The following is a 16,634-nucleotide window of genomic DNA, read 5'->3' as shown; positions in this document are numbered from 1 at the left end:
GTCTGACCAAAGGCTATTTTTACCTCTTTTACAACTATTCTACCTTGATGTTACTTATCAAACATTAATATTCCTAAAAGCTCTGGCTTTACCATGGTTTTCTGAGGGCAATCTTGAGAAATGTAGTGTATTCTCAGAAATAGCTTTCCTTTTATTTAATTGAATAGCCTTTGTAACTTACAAGAAAATCACTCTAAGGTATGAGTGGATTATTGAAGTCATGAGGTAAGTCCTGATGTTTCCTTTTACATGCCATAGCAAATCCCAGATCCTGAGATCCAATGCTATTCTAACCACTGCAATCATTACATACCCAAAATATTTTAGCATTTAGGCAAAGCCTAAATCTAGATATCTCTCCCTCTCTCTCTCTCTCTCAACTGATTATCAACATGAAATAGGTATCTCCAGATGTCTACTTCTTCCTCTACTTTCCTATCACAGTCTTTACTTGTAACATGGGGTGAACTCCCTGGGAGCCTAAAATGACAAAAGGGAGTACCAGACCAGACAGGCTTTTTCATCAGTGCTTAAAAAGCAACACCTTACTCTTGCCAAAACACAAAAACTGGTGCAGGCAAGGGCTGTGTTTGGGTATGTGTCCGCTGAAGCCCAACATACACACTGAGGCTCCTTTCAGTGGCAAGGGGAGATTAGTTAGAGCTCATGTGAATGCCACTTCCCAGCCCCAAAGACCCCCAGAGTAAAACACACAAAGTTAAAATACAATTAAGAAAATAGAAACGTAGAAATATTCAGAGTCAAATATCAGGATATAGCATTTTTTACTACTTGAGGGTTTCCTACAGGCAGCTGATTGGTCACTCTGTGAACCGAATATTGGATCTTATATCCTTGAGCCCGAGGGAGCCCACTGGCGCCCCTGAGACCACCATGAACAGCTCAAAGACGAACACTATGGGCAATGCGATGGATAGTACACAAACAGAATCTCAGTTTCATTTTGAAAGCTCAAAAATAGGCTCTCAAAATTCAATGAATGTGCACCTAGACAAGGCAATGGTCTTACCATAAATGATTGCTGCTCCATTCCACTTCCTCACCACACAGGTTTAAACTGCTTGTCAATGAACTTGTCAATTTCACCCTCCACTTCAGCACTTCCAGAGTGAAGAGGGGCGGGAAACTAACATGTTCTTTGACAAGTACAGTATATGGCTCTGCCTGGCTAAAAAAAAAGTAGAGTGTGGAGAGGATGAAACTAACAAGGATATTGACACTTGTACAGGATAGACAATAAAAATGATATTTTATAAAAAGAAATTTAAAAATACTATAATATTTTATTGTATGCATAAGTGTGTGGATTTATTGTCATTTATTGTGTGGATGGCTGAGATCTTGCCATTTACTTTTCAGGCGCAACTCAGACTGCAACACTTCATGACAATGGAGAGAAAGGAGAACAAGATAAGAGTAGAGTGTGTATAGTGCATGACTGTATCCAGCTAATTATTTCTGAGGCTTTACTAAATCTACCTAGAATGGAAGATTAATTTTTATAGTAAGAGTTATGTTATAGTTAGTACTTCAGTATGCAGCTTCACCTCTGTAATAGTTTTATTGACATTGACTCAAAATATCCCATGACTTCTCTGGAATATTATCATGATACTCTAAGCTGATACATTGTTAATGGGGAAGGACGACTAAGCACACACTTAAAGCGCTTCCTCCCCAGTGTCAAGACACGGGAATGCCTCACTACAGTCTCCTATACTACTTGCACAGAGACCAGTGAGAAGGCTGTTAGACTTGGGCAGGGACAAACTGTTATTGTCCTGTGCGGTCAGGAATGCAATGTGTGCTCTTCTGCACACAGAAACCCATCGTTGCCCCCACCTCTCCTCCTGAAATATACTTTGGATATTGAATTTCAGTTTATTTATAGCCGAAGCTCTCTGGGCGGTTTACAAAAGTTAAAAACAGTGAACATTAAGAAGTGTACAAAATTTAAAACCATCAAAAACATAAAAAAAGTATAAAAACAACAGTTCCGGGGTCCGTTAAAAACAAACAAACTTAGTGTTGTTAAATGCTGTTAAATGCCTGGGAGGATCTTTACAAGGGATGAGCATGCAGCATACTACAGGCCCAATATAACTAAGAGAAACACAATGGCCACATTCGGGCATAACAATGAGCCAGGATTGCTGCAATTTCAGACTGATGGTTTAGAACTACCATGCTTGTGCATGCTGCCTGATTGACCCCACTTGGCTTCTTCCACTAAGGGAAATGGATAAACGACCCAGAAACAAATGAGGACGCAAAAGCTTCCCCTTACACATGAACCCAGACCTTATGTTCAGACGTAAAAAATGATGAATGAGAAACTTTAACCCTGGCTTCAGGCTCTGGTTTGTCACCAGAGTCTGAACATAATAGAAAGCTTTTACTCCCTCATTAGTTTCAAGTTAGTTTAGCTGCTTCTACTGCTGAGAGGAGCCAAGGAAAGGCAAAAGGCAAGCATGAGCATGCTTGTCAATGATAAACCAGAATTCTCAGCAACTTGAGCTTATTGCTACATCTGAACGCATCCACTGGCTTATATTTTTAAATGCATATACATTAAATGCCTATATTCCCCCCGCCCCCACAGAAAATAAAGAGATTTCCCCCCATCTGTTCATAATTCTTAAAGATTTTACATTCCCAAATACTAGCACTGAGAATTAGTCTTTCCAAAGCTAACTTATAACACAGACAGCCACAAGCAGAACTAGGCTCACTCAACCCGCATATTTTGGAAAAGCTAAGAAATATTAACAAACCCATTAAAAAACACATTCTATGCTTTAGGACTTTTTAGCTTAGATTGTGTTGAAATCATCCAAATAAGAAATAGCTTTTAAAACTTGTAACATGGCATGTTTATGGTCTTTTCCTATGCTCCAAAACATTTGGTTAGCACAAATATTTCTACAGTGTTCTTTTGATGTAATTCATGAAAATTTCCTGGACAAACAGCACTGAAGTTACACCACACTGCAATGGTGCACTCAAAAATCAGTCATGCGCTAGCATGAACTACTTAGATAAAAGAGAACGGCACTGTAATTTGGCTCTAGTTCTATTGTTATAAACAGCCTTTTATGGGAAACATATTTCCAAATACATATTCTCCATCCCAACTCCAATTCTCCAAAAGCACTCAGCTATCTGTAGAGCCTTAATTCATCCTGTTGAGGAAAACCATTCTGACATTTCTGAGCTTTGGGTAGATTTTCAGTTCAACTCTATTTGCGGTGGCCCTTGCAAAAAAAAGGACTGAATGTACCAAACCTGGAACAAAATAGATTACATTCAGGCAGTGGTGTAGAGTTAAATGGATGGATTTCCATCAAGGAGAATGCACAACCATGCCCCAAGAAGATATTCTTCTTTGCTATTATTTATTAGCTGATATACCAGCCATTGCTTGGGTCCTCTAAGATGTATGTCAGCAAGGTAATCATCTTAAAATAGTAGGCCAGTGCTAGGCCTGTGATTTAACTTTTAATCAAATTATATTTGTTTCTTTTTTCTCTCTCTCGCCCTCACAACAACCCTGCAATATAGGCCGATGCTAGGCCTGTGAGGTAACGTTAAAATGAATTAAACTGTTTCTTCTCTCTCTGTCTGTCTCTCTCTCACACTCCTGACGCATGGCTAGGGTTAAGAACTTTGTCATAAATTACAGCTATCCAAAATGAACCACTAACAAAAACGTAGAATTGCATTTACGGAGCAGTAGTTCAATCCTATGCACAGTTACTTGGGAGTTCGCTCTAATGAACTCTAGTGAACTAATGAACTTCTGACCACATAAGCTGAATTTCTAAAACACATTAGGCTTTAACCAAGTATCTTCAGCCAGCGAAAATACAACCTTTCGCTTTAATTAAAGACGTCATCCCATTTAAAACTGCTAGCATGGAGTAAGAACCCCATCAAAGAAAAAGAAGGTATCCAGCTTCCGCTTGCTTATTTTCCTCATTCCCTGACTTCCTCTATGCTAATCTGTCGCAAACAAGAGTCAAACATGAAAGCTTCATTACTTCTTCATTCATTTGCCAGACGAAGGAGGACCCATCAACTACGCTGCTGCTCTAATGCATGATGTAATCACTCCTATTCTGAAAAAAAAGTCTCAGAACTTATGCTCCTATGTATTCCCCCTCCGTTATAACCCAGACTTTCTGTGAGCTGAACTCAACTCATGGGATGCTTCCATTGGAGGAACAGGGAGACGACCATGCAGAGCTCCTCACAATTCATCCCTGCCCACCTCCCATAGAATTCACACTGAATTCTGTGCAAGTTGCTAGCTACTCCTAAATAAATGTGCATAGGATTGTAGTCTTAGGGCCAAAATAGACATTACATTAATTGTGTGGATGTAATTAACATACACATTTTTGGTATGTAAATAGAAGCTATGGGAAGCATCAACACTCTTGAGACGGCCCTGGGTGGGGGGGAAACAAAAGAATCTTTCTCCCTGCTATAGCCCTGACAAAAATAGTCTCTGAAGCTGCTATTTGCATTTCAAGGGAAGCTCCCATTGACTTCCAACTGAGGTTTCCCTTGAAATACAAGTAGCATGTGGCAGAGGAATGGAATGGAAATTCAACTTCCCCTTTCCTCTCATCCTTACAGTAGCTGCTCAGGCTTAGTCTGAGGGCATATCTATACCATGCCTTATCCCGGGGATGCACAGGGAATCCCGGGGGCAGGGAGGGATGATCCCTCTATTTCCCCGGGATAACCAGTACGGCTTTTACCCTGGTTTTTCCCACGGTCTCAGGATTGTCCCGAGACCACAGGACATGAGGGCGGCCATCCCGGTTTTGTCCCGGTTCCTCACAAGTAAATGCAAGGAGCCGGGAACCAGGCACAGGGCATGGAGCTCATCGTGCTCTGCGCCCATCAGGAGTGGGGAGGGGACCGGGGTCGGGGCTTCTCCTTTTTTAACACTTACTTTTGCGCTACAGCGCATGTGCGCTCCAGGTCCTTTTCTTTTTTAAAAAAATGGTGGGCATGACATCCTCTTTCCTCCTGGGATGTCACGCACAGAGTATGGACAAAGGGAGAGGATCTTACGATCAGCATATCGCGAGATCCTCCGCTGGGAGGTGTAGACATGCGCTGAGTTTGGCCCATAGTTTGCAATGCTATTCTTATGTTTATTTTCTTAACTGCTTTGTTTTGTTATCACTTAGTTGTTCCTTAAATACATTTTTCTTGGCTAAGAGTATTCTCTAATTTCGACATGAGGATTTGTAAGCAACCATAAGTAATTACCTCTTGATTTCCAACAGTCTTTTATTAGGAGGAGATGGAGAAATTGGGGGAATCATGTCAAGTCAGGAAAGAGTGCGTATTAACCTTGTGCTAGTTGCATTATTCCTGCTGATGAATTAGAAATGAAAAGAACAGAATTATTTTGGAAATTTGAAAAGGACTTTCCCTAGTAATGTTTTTAGGTGCAATAAAGAAAAAGTGAAAATGAGGGGCAAAAATGGGGTGGGGGGCAGGAAGAAATCAGAAACTGTGGATATTTCGAATACATATTCCAATGAGAGAAAGAAAACAGATTTTTTTTAAAAAAAAGAATACACTGTAAAGGTGAAAATAGCATACTGGTTCAGGGAGGCTGGGTTAGTCTACAATTACTATGACACCTATTCTCAAGCATGGTTGCACAGCCTGATCTGTTTAACCATGGCCTTAGCGACCTAAGGTTTATCCCAGGATTGTCCCTGCCTGCTCCCAGGATACCCTGTGTGTCATTTACATGGACAGGGATGACCCGGGGACGATCCCGGGTTAAACCTTAGGTCTAGCTAAGGCCTGAGTGACTTTCAGCCATTCGCTGCCTCTAAGGCTAGCCTGCTTCACAGGAGTATTACTAGGATAAATTAGATGGTAAGAGAACAATTAATGCACCCCTGAATTTTTTGAAGGAAGAGGGACTAAAAATCAGATAGAAAGATGGATAGATAACCATGGTTAATATATTTAGATGTAATATTTTGCCATACTTAAGGAAAACAAGTGATGGTTAAGTGTTATGACTGCCACATCATCTCGTTGGGCCCATTCAGATGACACTGAGGGCTTTGTGGTTAGCTTAACCATGCTTCTCTGTGGTTAGCACTAACCACAAGCCGTACACTCACACATGACGCTGTTAAATCTGTCCGGTTCCTGGTTTCCTTAACCACACGCTAACTACAAAGCAGTTAGATGAGCGCCTGATTCCTCCAAATGCTCCACCCTGTATCCCATCAGCCCTTGCACTGAGAGCTGGCAGTTGCACAATTTAGGCTATTTAGGCCACTCTATATTGCTAGCGATTTCACCCCCTTAACCACAGGGCAGACAACACTTTAAGCCAAAGTTAGTGCCGCTAACCCTGCTGCAGAACAGGATTTGTGAAGCTGACCGCAACGTGGTTAGCGGAGGCACCTGGTTAAGGAAAACATATGTCAGACAACACCGTTAACCCAGCTGCTTAACCAAAAACCCTTAACAGTGTCGTCTGAACAGGGCCATGAACAGGGCGTAGTTTTCTGAGACTCATCTATTTCTACATGATAAATATACAATTATTACTAACCTGAAATGATACAGCCTTTTTATTTACCTTAATGTTGATGAGTTCCATTTTCGAACATTATTTTATTTGCAGCATCAGTAGTTAATCCAAGTCTGATACATTTTACAAATGAAGATAAGAGCCCAGGATTGATCTCTCAAAAACCATGTTTGTACCTTATAGTTCCCATCCCTTTACTGAGTGTATATATTATTAAATGGAGGGTTTGTATATTTGTTATTAAAGAGGGATGTTTTCCAAAAAATAAACAGATTATTTCCTGCAGCTTCAAAAGTGTTGAAAGCTTTAGATCTACTGGAGTTAACCAAGTGCCTGGGAGTTAACTTTACACCTAAGGATTATCCCAGGAAAATGGAAGGATCATCCCTGCCTGCTCCCGGGATCCCGTGTGTGTCATTTAGGCCTAACCTATACCAAGCAGGATACTGCACTACAGAAATGGTATATAAAAGGCAGGAGCCACACTAGTGCTTTATAGCGGTATTGAAGTGCACTGACAACTGTTAGGGCCCATTGACGCATTCCATATACCTCTTTCATACTGCTATATCTTGCTTGGTGTGACTCCTGCCTTTTATATACTGCTTTCATAGTGCAATATCCTGCTTGGTGTAGATTAGGCCTCGGATGCACAGGGATGATCCCAGGACGATCCCAAGGAAAAAGGCAGGTGTAGAAATGGCCACGGTCATCATGGGGCACAACCCCTAAAATAATAGTGTGAATGCTGGTTAGGGCACTCCTGTTCTTCTTATTTATCAAGTCATCCCTGTCCTGTCTGTAAATCTAAGAAGCATATTGGCTCAGTGAGCACTTCCATTCAGGGTTCCAGACTTAGAACTTTGCCTCATAAGTATTTACTCTTATAAGTAGTCTAAGCTATCACATTTGATAAAATACTGAATGAATAAGGGTTTATTTACAAGATCAGGGTTTTATACCTTGCGTGGGAAGATTAGTCCTGCAAGATGCTAAGTGCCTCATTAAAGTGTTTTGTTCCCTTTCTTCTGGAACTTAGCTTCTCTAAGTACAACATTGAGCATCATCAATCCCATATCAAAACAGATTAAAAGCTGATAAGATGCCATATTACCCATGAAATTGAAAATGCAAGAGCTTTAAAAGAAAAAGAATTCTGATATGTTATTAGGGAATATAGTCTTCAGTAACCTGGCTAGATAATGTTGTTCAGCGTGTGCGGCTGCCCTGACCATTTTCTACTAGCTTTAGAATAACATGGCTCTCTTCAAAGATAATAGTGTTCATTAAAAATAACTAACTAGCGAGCAATTTATCATGTAGTATCTCAGACATGCACAATGTACTGGGAGCAAAATGCATGTATGATCGGCTCCTTTGCACATTTCTCCAAACTGAAGAATCTGTATGGACATGACCACAATATGCAGTTTGATATTGATTACATTTCCATCATAATATTTCTCTGGGCCTATTCCAATATTACTCATTGGGTACAAACTGGAACCTGCTAAGAGTCTCAGGCTCAAGTAGCATTAGGTCCAGGCTGCCCTCACCACAGCTTGGACCAGGAAGGATCACAATTACAGCCTCAGCAGAACTTTCTGTGGATGCTAACAATGGCCACTAAATAAAAAGGAGCAGATGAAAGACTGGGTATTCTTTCCACTGTATTATACAAGCAGCATAATATATTATACAAACATGGAAGAGACCCAAGATATTAACAGGACAAAGCTTCACAGGAGTATAAGTAGAATCTCTCTCTCAGCACAAGCTTACAAAAGTTGTTAAATAATTTATTCTTTAAATTGCATGATGTGCCTGATTTATTAACAGGTCTGAAGTGGTTTATAAAAACACATTACAAATTTGTTTTGTGGGTTTTAGATATACATAATACACACATACATAATCTGTTTTTCCAACGCTATAGCAGAGGAACTGAAAAGTTGCCTATCTTTTGTTGGCATATTATACACATCCTTAAAACAGAGCAATTAATTTCAAACTTTGGTTGTCTGAATAGTTATAAATCACTGCAACAATGGTTTGACATAATAACAGCTAAACTTAGGCCTTAGCTAGACCTAAGGTTTATCCCGGGATCGTCCCGAGGTCATCCCTGCCTGCTCCTGGGATATCCTGTGTGTCATTTACATGGACAGGGATGAGCCCGGGACGATCCCAGGATAAACCTTAGGTCTAGCTAAGGCCTTAGCTACAATACACTCTAGTATATAAAGAATTTGATAGGATAAGCTGTGGTCATCACACAGATTTTTGGAATTGCATATTTTAGTACAAGAGAAAGTATTAACCATGAACTCTAAGAGGCTCACTGGCTATCTTGTTAATATTTTAGCTCTAGAAGTTCTGTCCTGTGTGGATGGAGTTGCTATCCAAAGATGGGGCAAAGTAGTTTTAGTTTAGCTCAGAATAAGTGTTGAATGGTCACCAATTGTAAATGTGCAGATTCTGAGATCCTACATAGTTTGAAAGTGATGCAGCATTTTGGGTACCAAAAGTTAAGATTTTCTATTCTTTCCAGAAATGACCACAAATGCAGTGGGGCTATTTATATGTCACAACACCCCACCATGGGTCATTTAACGCACAGTGAGGCTGCGGGGTGCATGTGGCTACCAATCCTGTACAAATCATTGGCTAAATTCGCCATGGTTACACATAGTTTTAATTGCTTTTAATTGTTTTATTGCTTTTAAAAAATTCTACCAGTTTTAATTTGTTAATGATTAAATACATTTTAGCTGTGTAGATTATTTATATTTATATTGTTCTGATTTTAAATGTACGCAGGCCTGAGATCCTAGTAATAGGGCGGGATGCAAATATTTTAATTAATAAATAAAATAGTGTTGATTTTGCTCTCGCTCACCCTTTCTTAGTTGTCTATCTGTTCGTCAGTTCATAGTATGAGCTGCAACTATGCAAGGCCTGCATTAATTTTCCCAGCACAGTGTATTTCTGCAAAGGTCAGAATATTTGTGTAACCAATAACCTGCAACAATCATATCAGAAGTAGATTATGGTCCATTATGGAACAATAATCGTTGCCAGTGTGTATACATACACAGAAGCTTTTCAAGCCCACGCCAGGACCCCAAGGAACAGGATCAAACACAATCTTATTATAAGCATAGGTTTGTAAGAACATGTCTGTTGTATTCATTAAACAGACAAGCGAGTTGGTGAATAGCCTACTAAGAGAGAATATCTTTTTAAAAAATATAATTCTGCCCTCCTTCTTTTATGACTATGCCTCCTGCTTTTATTACTACATCCAACCATAGTCTTCTATGCATTTCAGCTGCGTAAAGCTCTTTCCTCTCGCTACCAGGTTCTCTGAGCCCAATCCCAAACCATACAAAGTCAATGGGAGTTTATCTTTCCTCTCATTGACTGGGTTCAGATGACACACTGCAGCTCGTTGTGGGTTATTTAACTCACAATAAGCCGCAGTGCCCGTGAGTGTCAAGATGCATATGCAACCCTTCTCAGCATTGTTATGTTGTGTGAACCTGGCAAGTGTGGGTTATGCAAGAGTTAAACAAGGGGCTACTTTCACGGCACCAAGTTGGTGCCACACTGCCACCAAGCCCCATGGTATCACTGCCACAGGCTTGTCAGGCCTCCCTCTCGTCCAGATTCTGCGACTAATTCAAGGTCACCTTCCACCTAGGAATGCCCCTGGCACAGTGCTGAAGTGAGGACAGACAGCAGAAGAGTTGTGTTGACCTTGCTCCCACAGGAAAAGTTGGGGTAAGTCCCTGACTTTTTTCCTGTGCATCTTCACTTCTTCGCCCCATGGTGGCTCCAAATCAGCAGCTGCATCCCGTAACTGAGGGCCTTGCTAGACCAGGCCGGCTGAATATGCAGCCTCCGCTCAGGTATTGTCAGGCCATGTGAACCTGGCGAGCACAAACCATAAACCAACCCTTGCATAACCCATGGACCACAGCTTATCCTATCAAATTCTTTATATACTAGAGTGTATTGTAGCTAAGGCCTTAGCTAGACCTAAGGTTTGTCCTGGGATCGTCCCGGGCTCATCCCTGTCCATGTAAATGACACACAGGATATCCCGGGAGCAGGCAGTTTTGCTTTGTACCGTATGAACTTGAGCAAATGCTCTCTTCTACATAATGTATCTCTTTAAAGAACCACAATGCCATATAGCTGAAATTCCCAATCCAGAAACCAGTTCTTGAATTTTCCACCAAATAATGGCTTGCAACCTAAATTAGCTTAGATCTACAAATCAACTGAAACCACATGGAATAAAACATGACACCATCACAAACATTTTTAAAACAAAAATAATATCATCTTAAACAAAGACCCTCAGATTTTACATATGAAACACTGCTAGTTTACAATTACAATATGAGTGCCATATAAGTAGATACTCAGTAGAACCATCTTTGTCACTTGAGGCTCAGGTGGACTCGGTGGCACGGAGTGCTTTCTACCAACTTCAGTTGGTGGCCCAGCTACGCCCCTATCTGGACAGGGATAACCTAGCTTCAGTTGTCCATACTTTGGTAAATTCCAAATTAGATTACTGCAATGCCCTCTACATGGGGCAGCCTTTGAAGACGGTCCGGAAGCTGCAGCTTGTGCAAAATACGGCGGCCAGATTAATAGCTGCAACAGGGAGGTTTGAGCATATAACACCGATTCTGGCCTGCTTGCATTGGCTGCCTATATATTTCCGAGCCCAATTCAAGGTGCTGGTCTTAACCTATATGGCTTGAGACCACAATACCTGATGAAACACCTCTCCCGACATGAACCTACCCGTACACTGCGCTCAACATCTAAGGTCCTCCTCCGAGTGCCTACTCCAAGGGAAGCTCGGAGGATAGCAACAAGGGAGAGGGCCTTCTCAGTGGTTGCCCCCCGACTGTGGAATGATCTTCCTGATGAGGCTCGCCTGGCACCAACATTGTTATCTTTTCGGCGCCAGGTCAAGACTTTTCTCTTCTCCCAGGCATTTTAACAGCATTTAACAACGGTAAGTTTGTTTTTAATGGACCCCAGAATTGTTATTTTTAAATGGATACTGTTGTTTTTATACTGTTTTTATATATTTTTTTAATTTTTGTATACTTTTAATGTTTACTATTTTTAATTGTTGTAAACCGCCCAGAGAGCTTCAGCTGTGGGGCGGTATATAAATGCAATAAAACAAACAAACAAATAAATAAATAAATAAATAGAAAAAATAGAGTCTATTGTGTTTCGGCTTAATGACCTAACAGGGATATACTACCCTGGAAGTATTCAATTATAAGTTTTATTTTGTGTATAATTTTCAAAGCAACATACCTATTGCTTGTTTAGTTAAGGTATAGTTGTACATAGATATTATACAAAGAACTAAACCAATTGTAGGTTTAATTAACAATGAGTATTAATGAACAGACTTAGTCTCTTCATCTTTTAATGGCAAGGCTCATTTCAATGCTTCATATCCTAAAACTGTACATCTCCTGGGAAATCATCTATCTTTCAATAAGAAAACCTAGCAAACAATGTAATGGAGAAAAATAACAAAATCAAATGATTAAGCAGTGGTAACAAGGAAAAGGAGATAATGATAAATACTGCTAACAAATTTCAGAAACGCAAAGAGGAAACCAATCTAACTTAATAAATACTTTTACAGTTTCATTTTAATTTAGAGGGGGAAAGTCAGGGCATAATTTTTAATAAGATGCTTGATAGGATCTGTGAAAGCTTTTTGTCAAATCAATGTCACTTATCCTGACAATGAACTAAAACACATTACAACGAGGAGTCACTCTCTAAAATGTGTACTTTTTACCATCAAGCAAGGACCTACGGTATTAGAAGCCCCTCTAACAATGTCCAAGGAAACACATCTTTCTGCCATCCACAGGAACTGGCAAATGCTGCAGAAGAACTATAATAAACTACATAAAAGGAGTCCAGAACAAAGAATGAACCTAGCGTGTTAACTCATATAATTTATTTTTCAGCTTTAAACAAAATGCAAATGGAACATCTGAAATCCTTTTTAAGTGCGAGCTTATATGCCAAACATTCTGCAGGTAGCAATGCAGCAAAACCAGGTGAGTGACCAAAATATCTTTCATGATCTTCTACACCTCATGCTTTTATGACTACATCCAACCATAATCAGATACCTGGTTTAGAAGGAATAAGGCCTCGGCTGAGAAAATAGTATTATGTTCCAAAGAAGAAATTAATTACCTTGAGTTATAATTTACAGTCTTAACATCTATTAAAGTAATCCAGTAGCTATCATCTTTAAGATGGACTCATTTTGTTAAGACATAGCCATAATAAGACTAGCACAGAGGTTTAAACCATGGCTTTTCAAGTGCTTTGAACTTGGGGGGGCCTTTTAAACTTTATGTTCTTGGTAGACTCTGACTGCTCCCACTCTCACCCTCATGCAGCACAAACTCTCTTTTCTGCAAATGAGCATATGAACATTCTTGCATGCTGTCACAGGCATGTGTGCAAGGACTGTAGCCTGGGTACTAATCTGACTATCAAATTAGAAGAGGAAAAGATCTCTTCTTCAAAACAAATATAATACAGCAGCTTTTCTTGAGCTTCTTTATCTCATCAGATTGAAGTGATGGTAATCACCCCAGAAACCCAATATAGATCAATGACAGTCCTACATCTTAGTTGGTGGTGGAATAGCATTGATCCACCATCAACTGCCCTATGCCTCCCAAAGGGGTGAACTCCCCCACAGAGTTTTTGGGACATCGGATGTAATTTATCCAAGAAAAGAGGAGGCAAACAATTATTTATTCATAGGTATTACCAACATTGCTCAATTCTCTGTGTATCTTATACAGAAGAATATGCAACAGAAGCTGAAAACACACACATAATGATGACAAGCCCCATTCATTTCAATAGATCTACTCTAAGCACGACCAACATTGGATAAAATCAAATATATACAATTCATACTGTTGAAAGAAACATGAAAACTGGTAAAATCTGGAAGGAGGAAATAAATCCATCTACTTTCACTGTCTGTAGAAAATAAACATAAATACAAACAAATCAAATGGCTTTTACTGTTAGGTGTGGTGTGTGTGTGTTTTTGCATACCGCACAATATAAATATAAATACAAACAAGCCAAATGGCTTTTACTCTTTTACTATTTTGTGCCTACCAGACAGCTGCCTATATGCCCTTATCTGCCTTGTTTTCACTTATTTACAGAACTATAGTATTTTGTGAAAGGCCATTAATAAGCAGGAATTTAAAAGTTATCCAGTCTCTCGCTAGCAAAGTCTGGTTTGTAACAGAACACTAGCTTTGTACTAAAACCAACACCGATCTATTTGCTTTATTGCTTTATCATCTAGTTTATTCCCAGGAAATTGTACTGTGGGCAATTAAGATTTATAAGCTAAATGGTTTCAAAATTATATCTCAGGGAAAGTCAGATCTAAATTAGATCAACAAAGGCTTTTAGGCTTCCAGCTAGTTGCCTTTTGAGCAAGTGCATTGCTATACAGAGACCATCTCCTCTTACACATCCTTTCCAAAACATCTCTAGACAGTTTCCTTAGGCAGAATCTTCTTAGGAAGAATCTATTTGCCTATTGCTAGGAAGCTTTTTTTCCAATACACAGAAATGGACTGAAATGACTTGGTAGAGCTGAAAGATTTGCTGAAGGGATGCCCAAAGGAATATGGTATTTTTTTAAAAATAATAATCCCCTGCTAGCTCCAGAGATAAGCAGCTAAGAACACAAGGATGTCCTCCTATCTATTAGCTACAGTGGGCCGTCACCAGCTCTGTACACACACGCATGCATAGTAGCTACTCTCCCTCTGGCTCAATCCACCTTCGGGTGGCCATAAATGTTATATGGTTATATGTCTCATTCCAGCACCAGAATGGCAACTACAAAAACCTCAAGGCAGATAAGGATAAATATGCTCAGTATGTGAATTCTCATGTTATGGTTTTCTGAGAAAGGTTGTGTTTGGTTTGTTGGTGTTGCTGGTTTTTTTTTAAAAAAAAGTAACATACATCAGTCTATACACACTCTACAATGCAACCTTAAAGATTTTTTTAAAAAATACAAATCAGACACACTGACTATTTACATACTGTTTAGCATATCAACCCGGGCGTTATTTAAATAGATAAGAAACTGTCCATCTGCATAATTTAGGCATGCCAGAAAACAGAAATCTTTAAAAGGAGTGTTCGGTTTATGTATGTATGTTCGAAGATATAGATGGATTAAATAGAAAGATCGATTAAATAGATATATATGGATTTAGGGATTAAATAGATATAGATGGTTAAATAGAAAACTCGATTGACAGTCAGCCTCGCTGGCCGCCTCCCTCCCGGCTTGGTCGTCCCTCTCACCACCGGTGTGGTACACACACACCCCGAGCCCCCAGCCGCTCACTCACATGTGGGTGACTTGCTCCCGCTCACTCCGCTTGCCGAGCACGGGGAAGGACACGAGGGTCGACGCCGGTTCGGTGCACCAGATCCGCTCGGGGCTGCAGTCGCACGAGGTGTGCGGGCAGGCTGAGGCGAGCAGTCCCCGGCAGGCGCCCAGCAGCAGCAGCCAGCACAACCGCCAGAAGCCAGTCGCCGTCGGCCGAGGCGAGCTCAGCAGCCGCTGCCGCCGCCACCACGTCCTTGGCCAGGCCCCCATGGTGGTGGTGGTGGTGGTGGTGCCGGTGCCGCCGCCCGCTCGTCCCTCGCTCGCTTGGTCTCTTTCTTTCCTTCCTTCCTTCCTTCCTCCCCTCCCTCCCTCCCGCCCAGCGCAATCAATCCAGCGCGGCTGCCCCGACACCGAGCCAGTCACTCGGGCATCCTCTTCTCCCCAGCGCGGGGTCCCCGGTGGCAGCCGCTGCCTCTTTCTCGCCTCACCCTTAGGCGGCCGCGGCGGCTACGTCTAGGCGCCGTCGACAGCCGCTGTAAACCCTCCTGGCGCAGCCGGTGCGAGAGAAACCTTCGGACGCTGGAAAAGAAACGGAGACAACCAGTGAGGGCTGGTGGAAGGACCTGCCCGGCTTCAGCGCGATGCCACCAGCGCCACGTCCCTCCCCGCTTCCCGCCCTACAAGCAGGGGGCGCCCGCGGCGCGGGCTTGAGCCGGGCCATGGCTGCTGGCGCGCCGAGAAGGCGCGCGCCCGCCAGCGCTAGGAGCAGGAATGACGAAGAAGAACCACAACAACAACAATCACAATAGCGGCGCTGCATTCGGAGCCCTTCTCCTCCTCCTCCTCCTCCTCCTCAACCAGGTGGCCGCTACTCCTACCTAGAGCCGAGCCTCTATGGAGAAGCCGCCGCCGCTGCTACCACCAAGCCCAGTTGCTACTGCCCTGTTTCTGTTGGGCGTCCCAGCTTAGGGTTCGGAAAGGGCAGGGGGCGCCTCGTTGCCCCTCACGCGCTCCTCACACATACCCTGTGACACGCCGCCGCCGCCGCCGCCGCCGCCGCCGCCTTCTCCTCTCCCTCCTCCTCCTCCTCCTCCTCCTTTTCCACTCACAGCTGATAATAAAGCGACCCGAGCTCCTGCTCCAGCCCCAAACCCAGGAGCTGCCACCGGCCAAGTGACGTGACGCTGACGCAAGGAGGGGTAGAAACTCCACCAAAAAACAGTCTGAAATCCAAAAAAAACCTCACACCACCCAACAACAAAAACCCCACCAACCGGGGAAGGGAGGTGTAGCGCAGGCAACGAGATACCAATAGTCACGCAGGAATCTGGACAGACAGACAGACTCGTGCGCGCGCGTCAGGAGGAGCGGGAGAGCGCGTCGCCCTCCGAGAAAGACCTCGGAGCCTCTTTTGCTTTGGGCTTTTCACCCTCCAGCCTCCTCCCTCCGCTGGGCAAATCAGCCGAGTGGCGTGGTTGGTGCTGCCGCTGCCGCTGCCGCTGCCGCCGCCGCTAATACCCGACGTGATCCTCTTCCTTCCCGCCCCACCTCCTCCTGAAAATACGTGCTCTG

The 16,634-nt window shown here is 42.2% G+C and overlaps 1 protein-coding gene across 3 annotated transcripts in view; it reads right to left on the bottom strand.

Annotated features, from left to right (window-relative positions):
- NTRK2 (neurotrophic receptor tyrosine kinase 2) overlaps positions 1-15,562 on the bottom strand; it is a 187,552-nt gene extending 171,990 nt beyond the window's left edge. For 2 of the 3 annotated variants that reach the window (XM_063129406.1, XM_063129405.1), the window contains exon 1: positions 15,082-15,345. In XM_063129406.1, coding sequence (XP_062985476.1) covers positions 15,082-15,332 — 251 coding nt within the window. In that variant the 5' untranslated portion in view covers positions 15,333-15,345. Of the gene's footprint in view, positions 1-15,081 lie in introns of all 3 variants that reach the window. The other variant, XM_063129407.1, reaches the window with a different exon arrangement.
- Positions 15,563-16,634: the final 1,072 nt, after the last annotated feature.

This window comes from Elgaria multicarinata, chromosome 6 (assembly GCF_023053635.1).
Source record: "Elgaria multicarinata webbii isolate HBS135686 ecotype San Diego chromosome 6, rElgMul1.1.pri, whole genome shotgun sequence".
Classification (NCBI taxonomy): Eukaryota; Metazoa; Chordata; class Lepidosauria; order Squamata; family Anguidae; genus Elgaria; species Elgaria multicarinata.
Note: the sequence above shows the minus strand (reverse complement) of the source record. Positions and strands in the feature narration are given on the sequence as shown.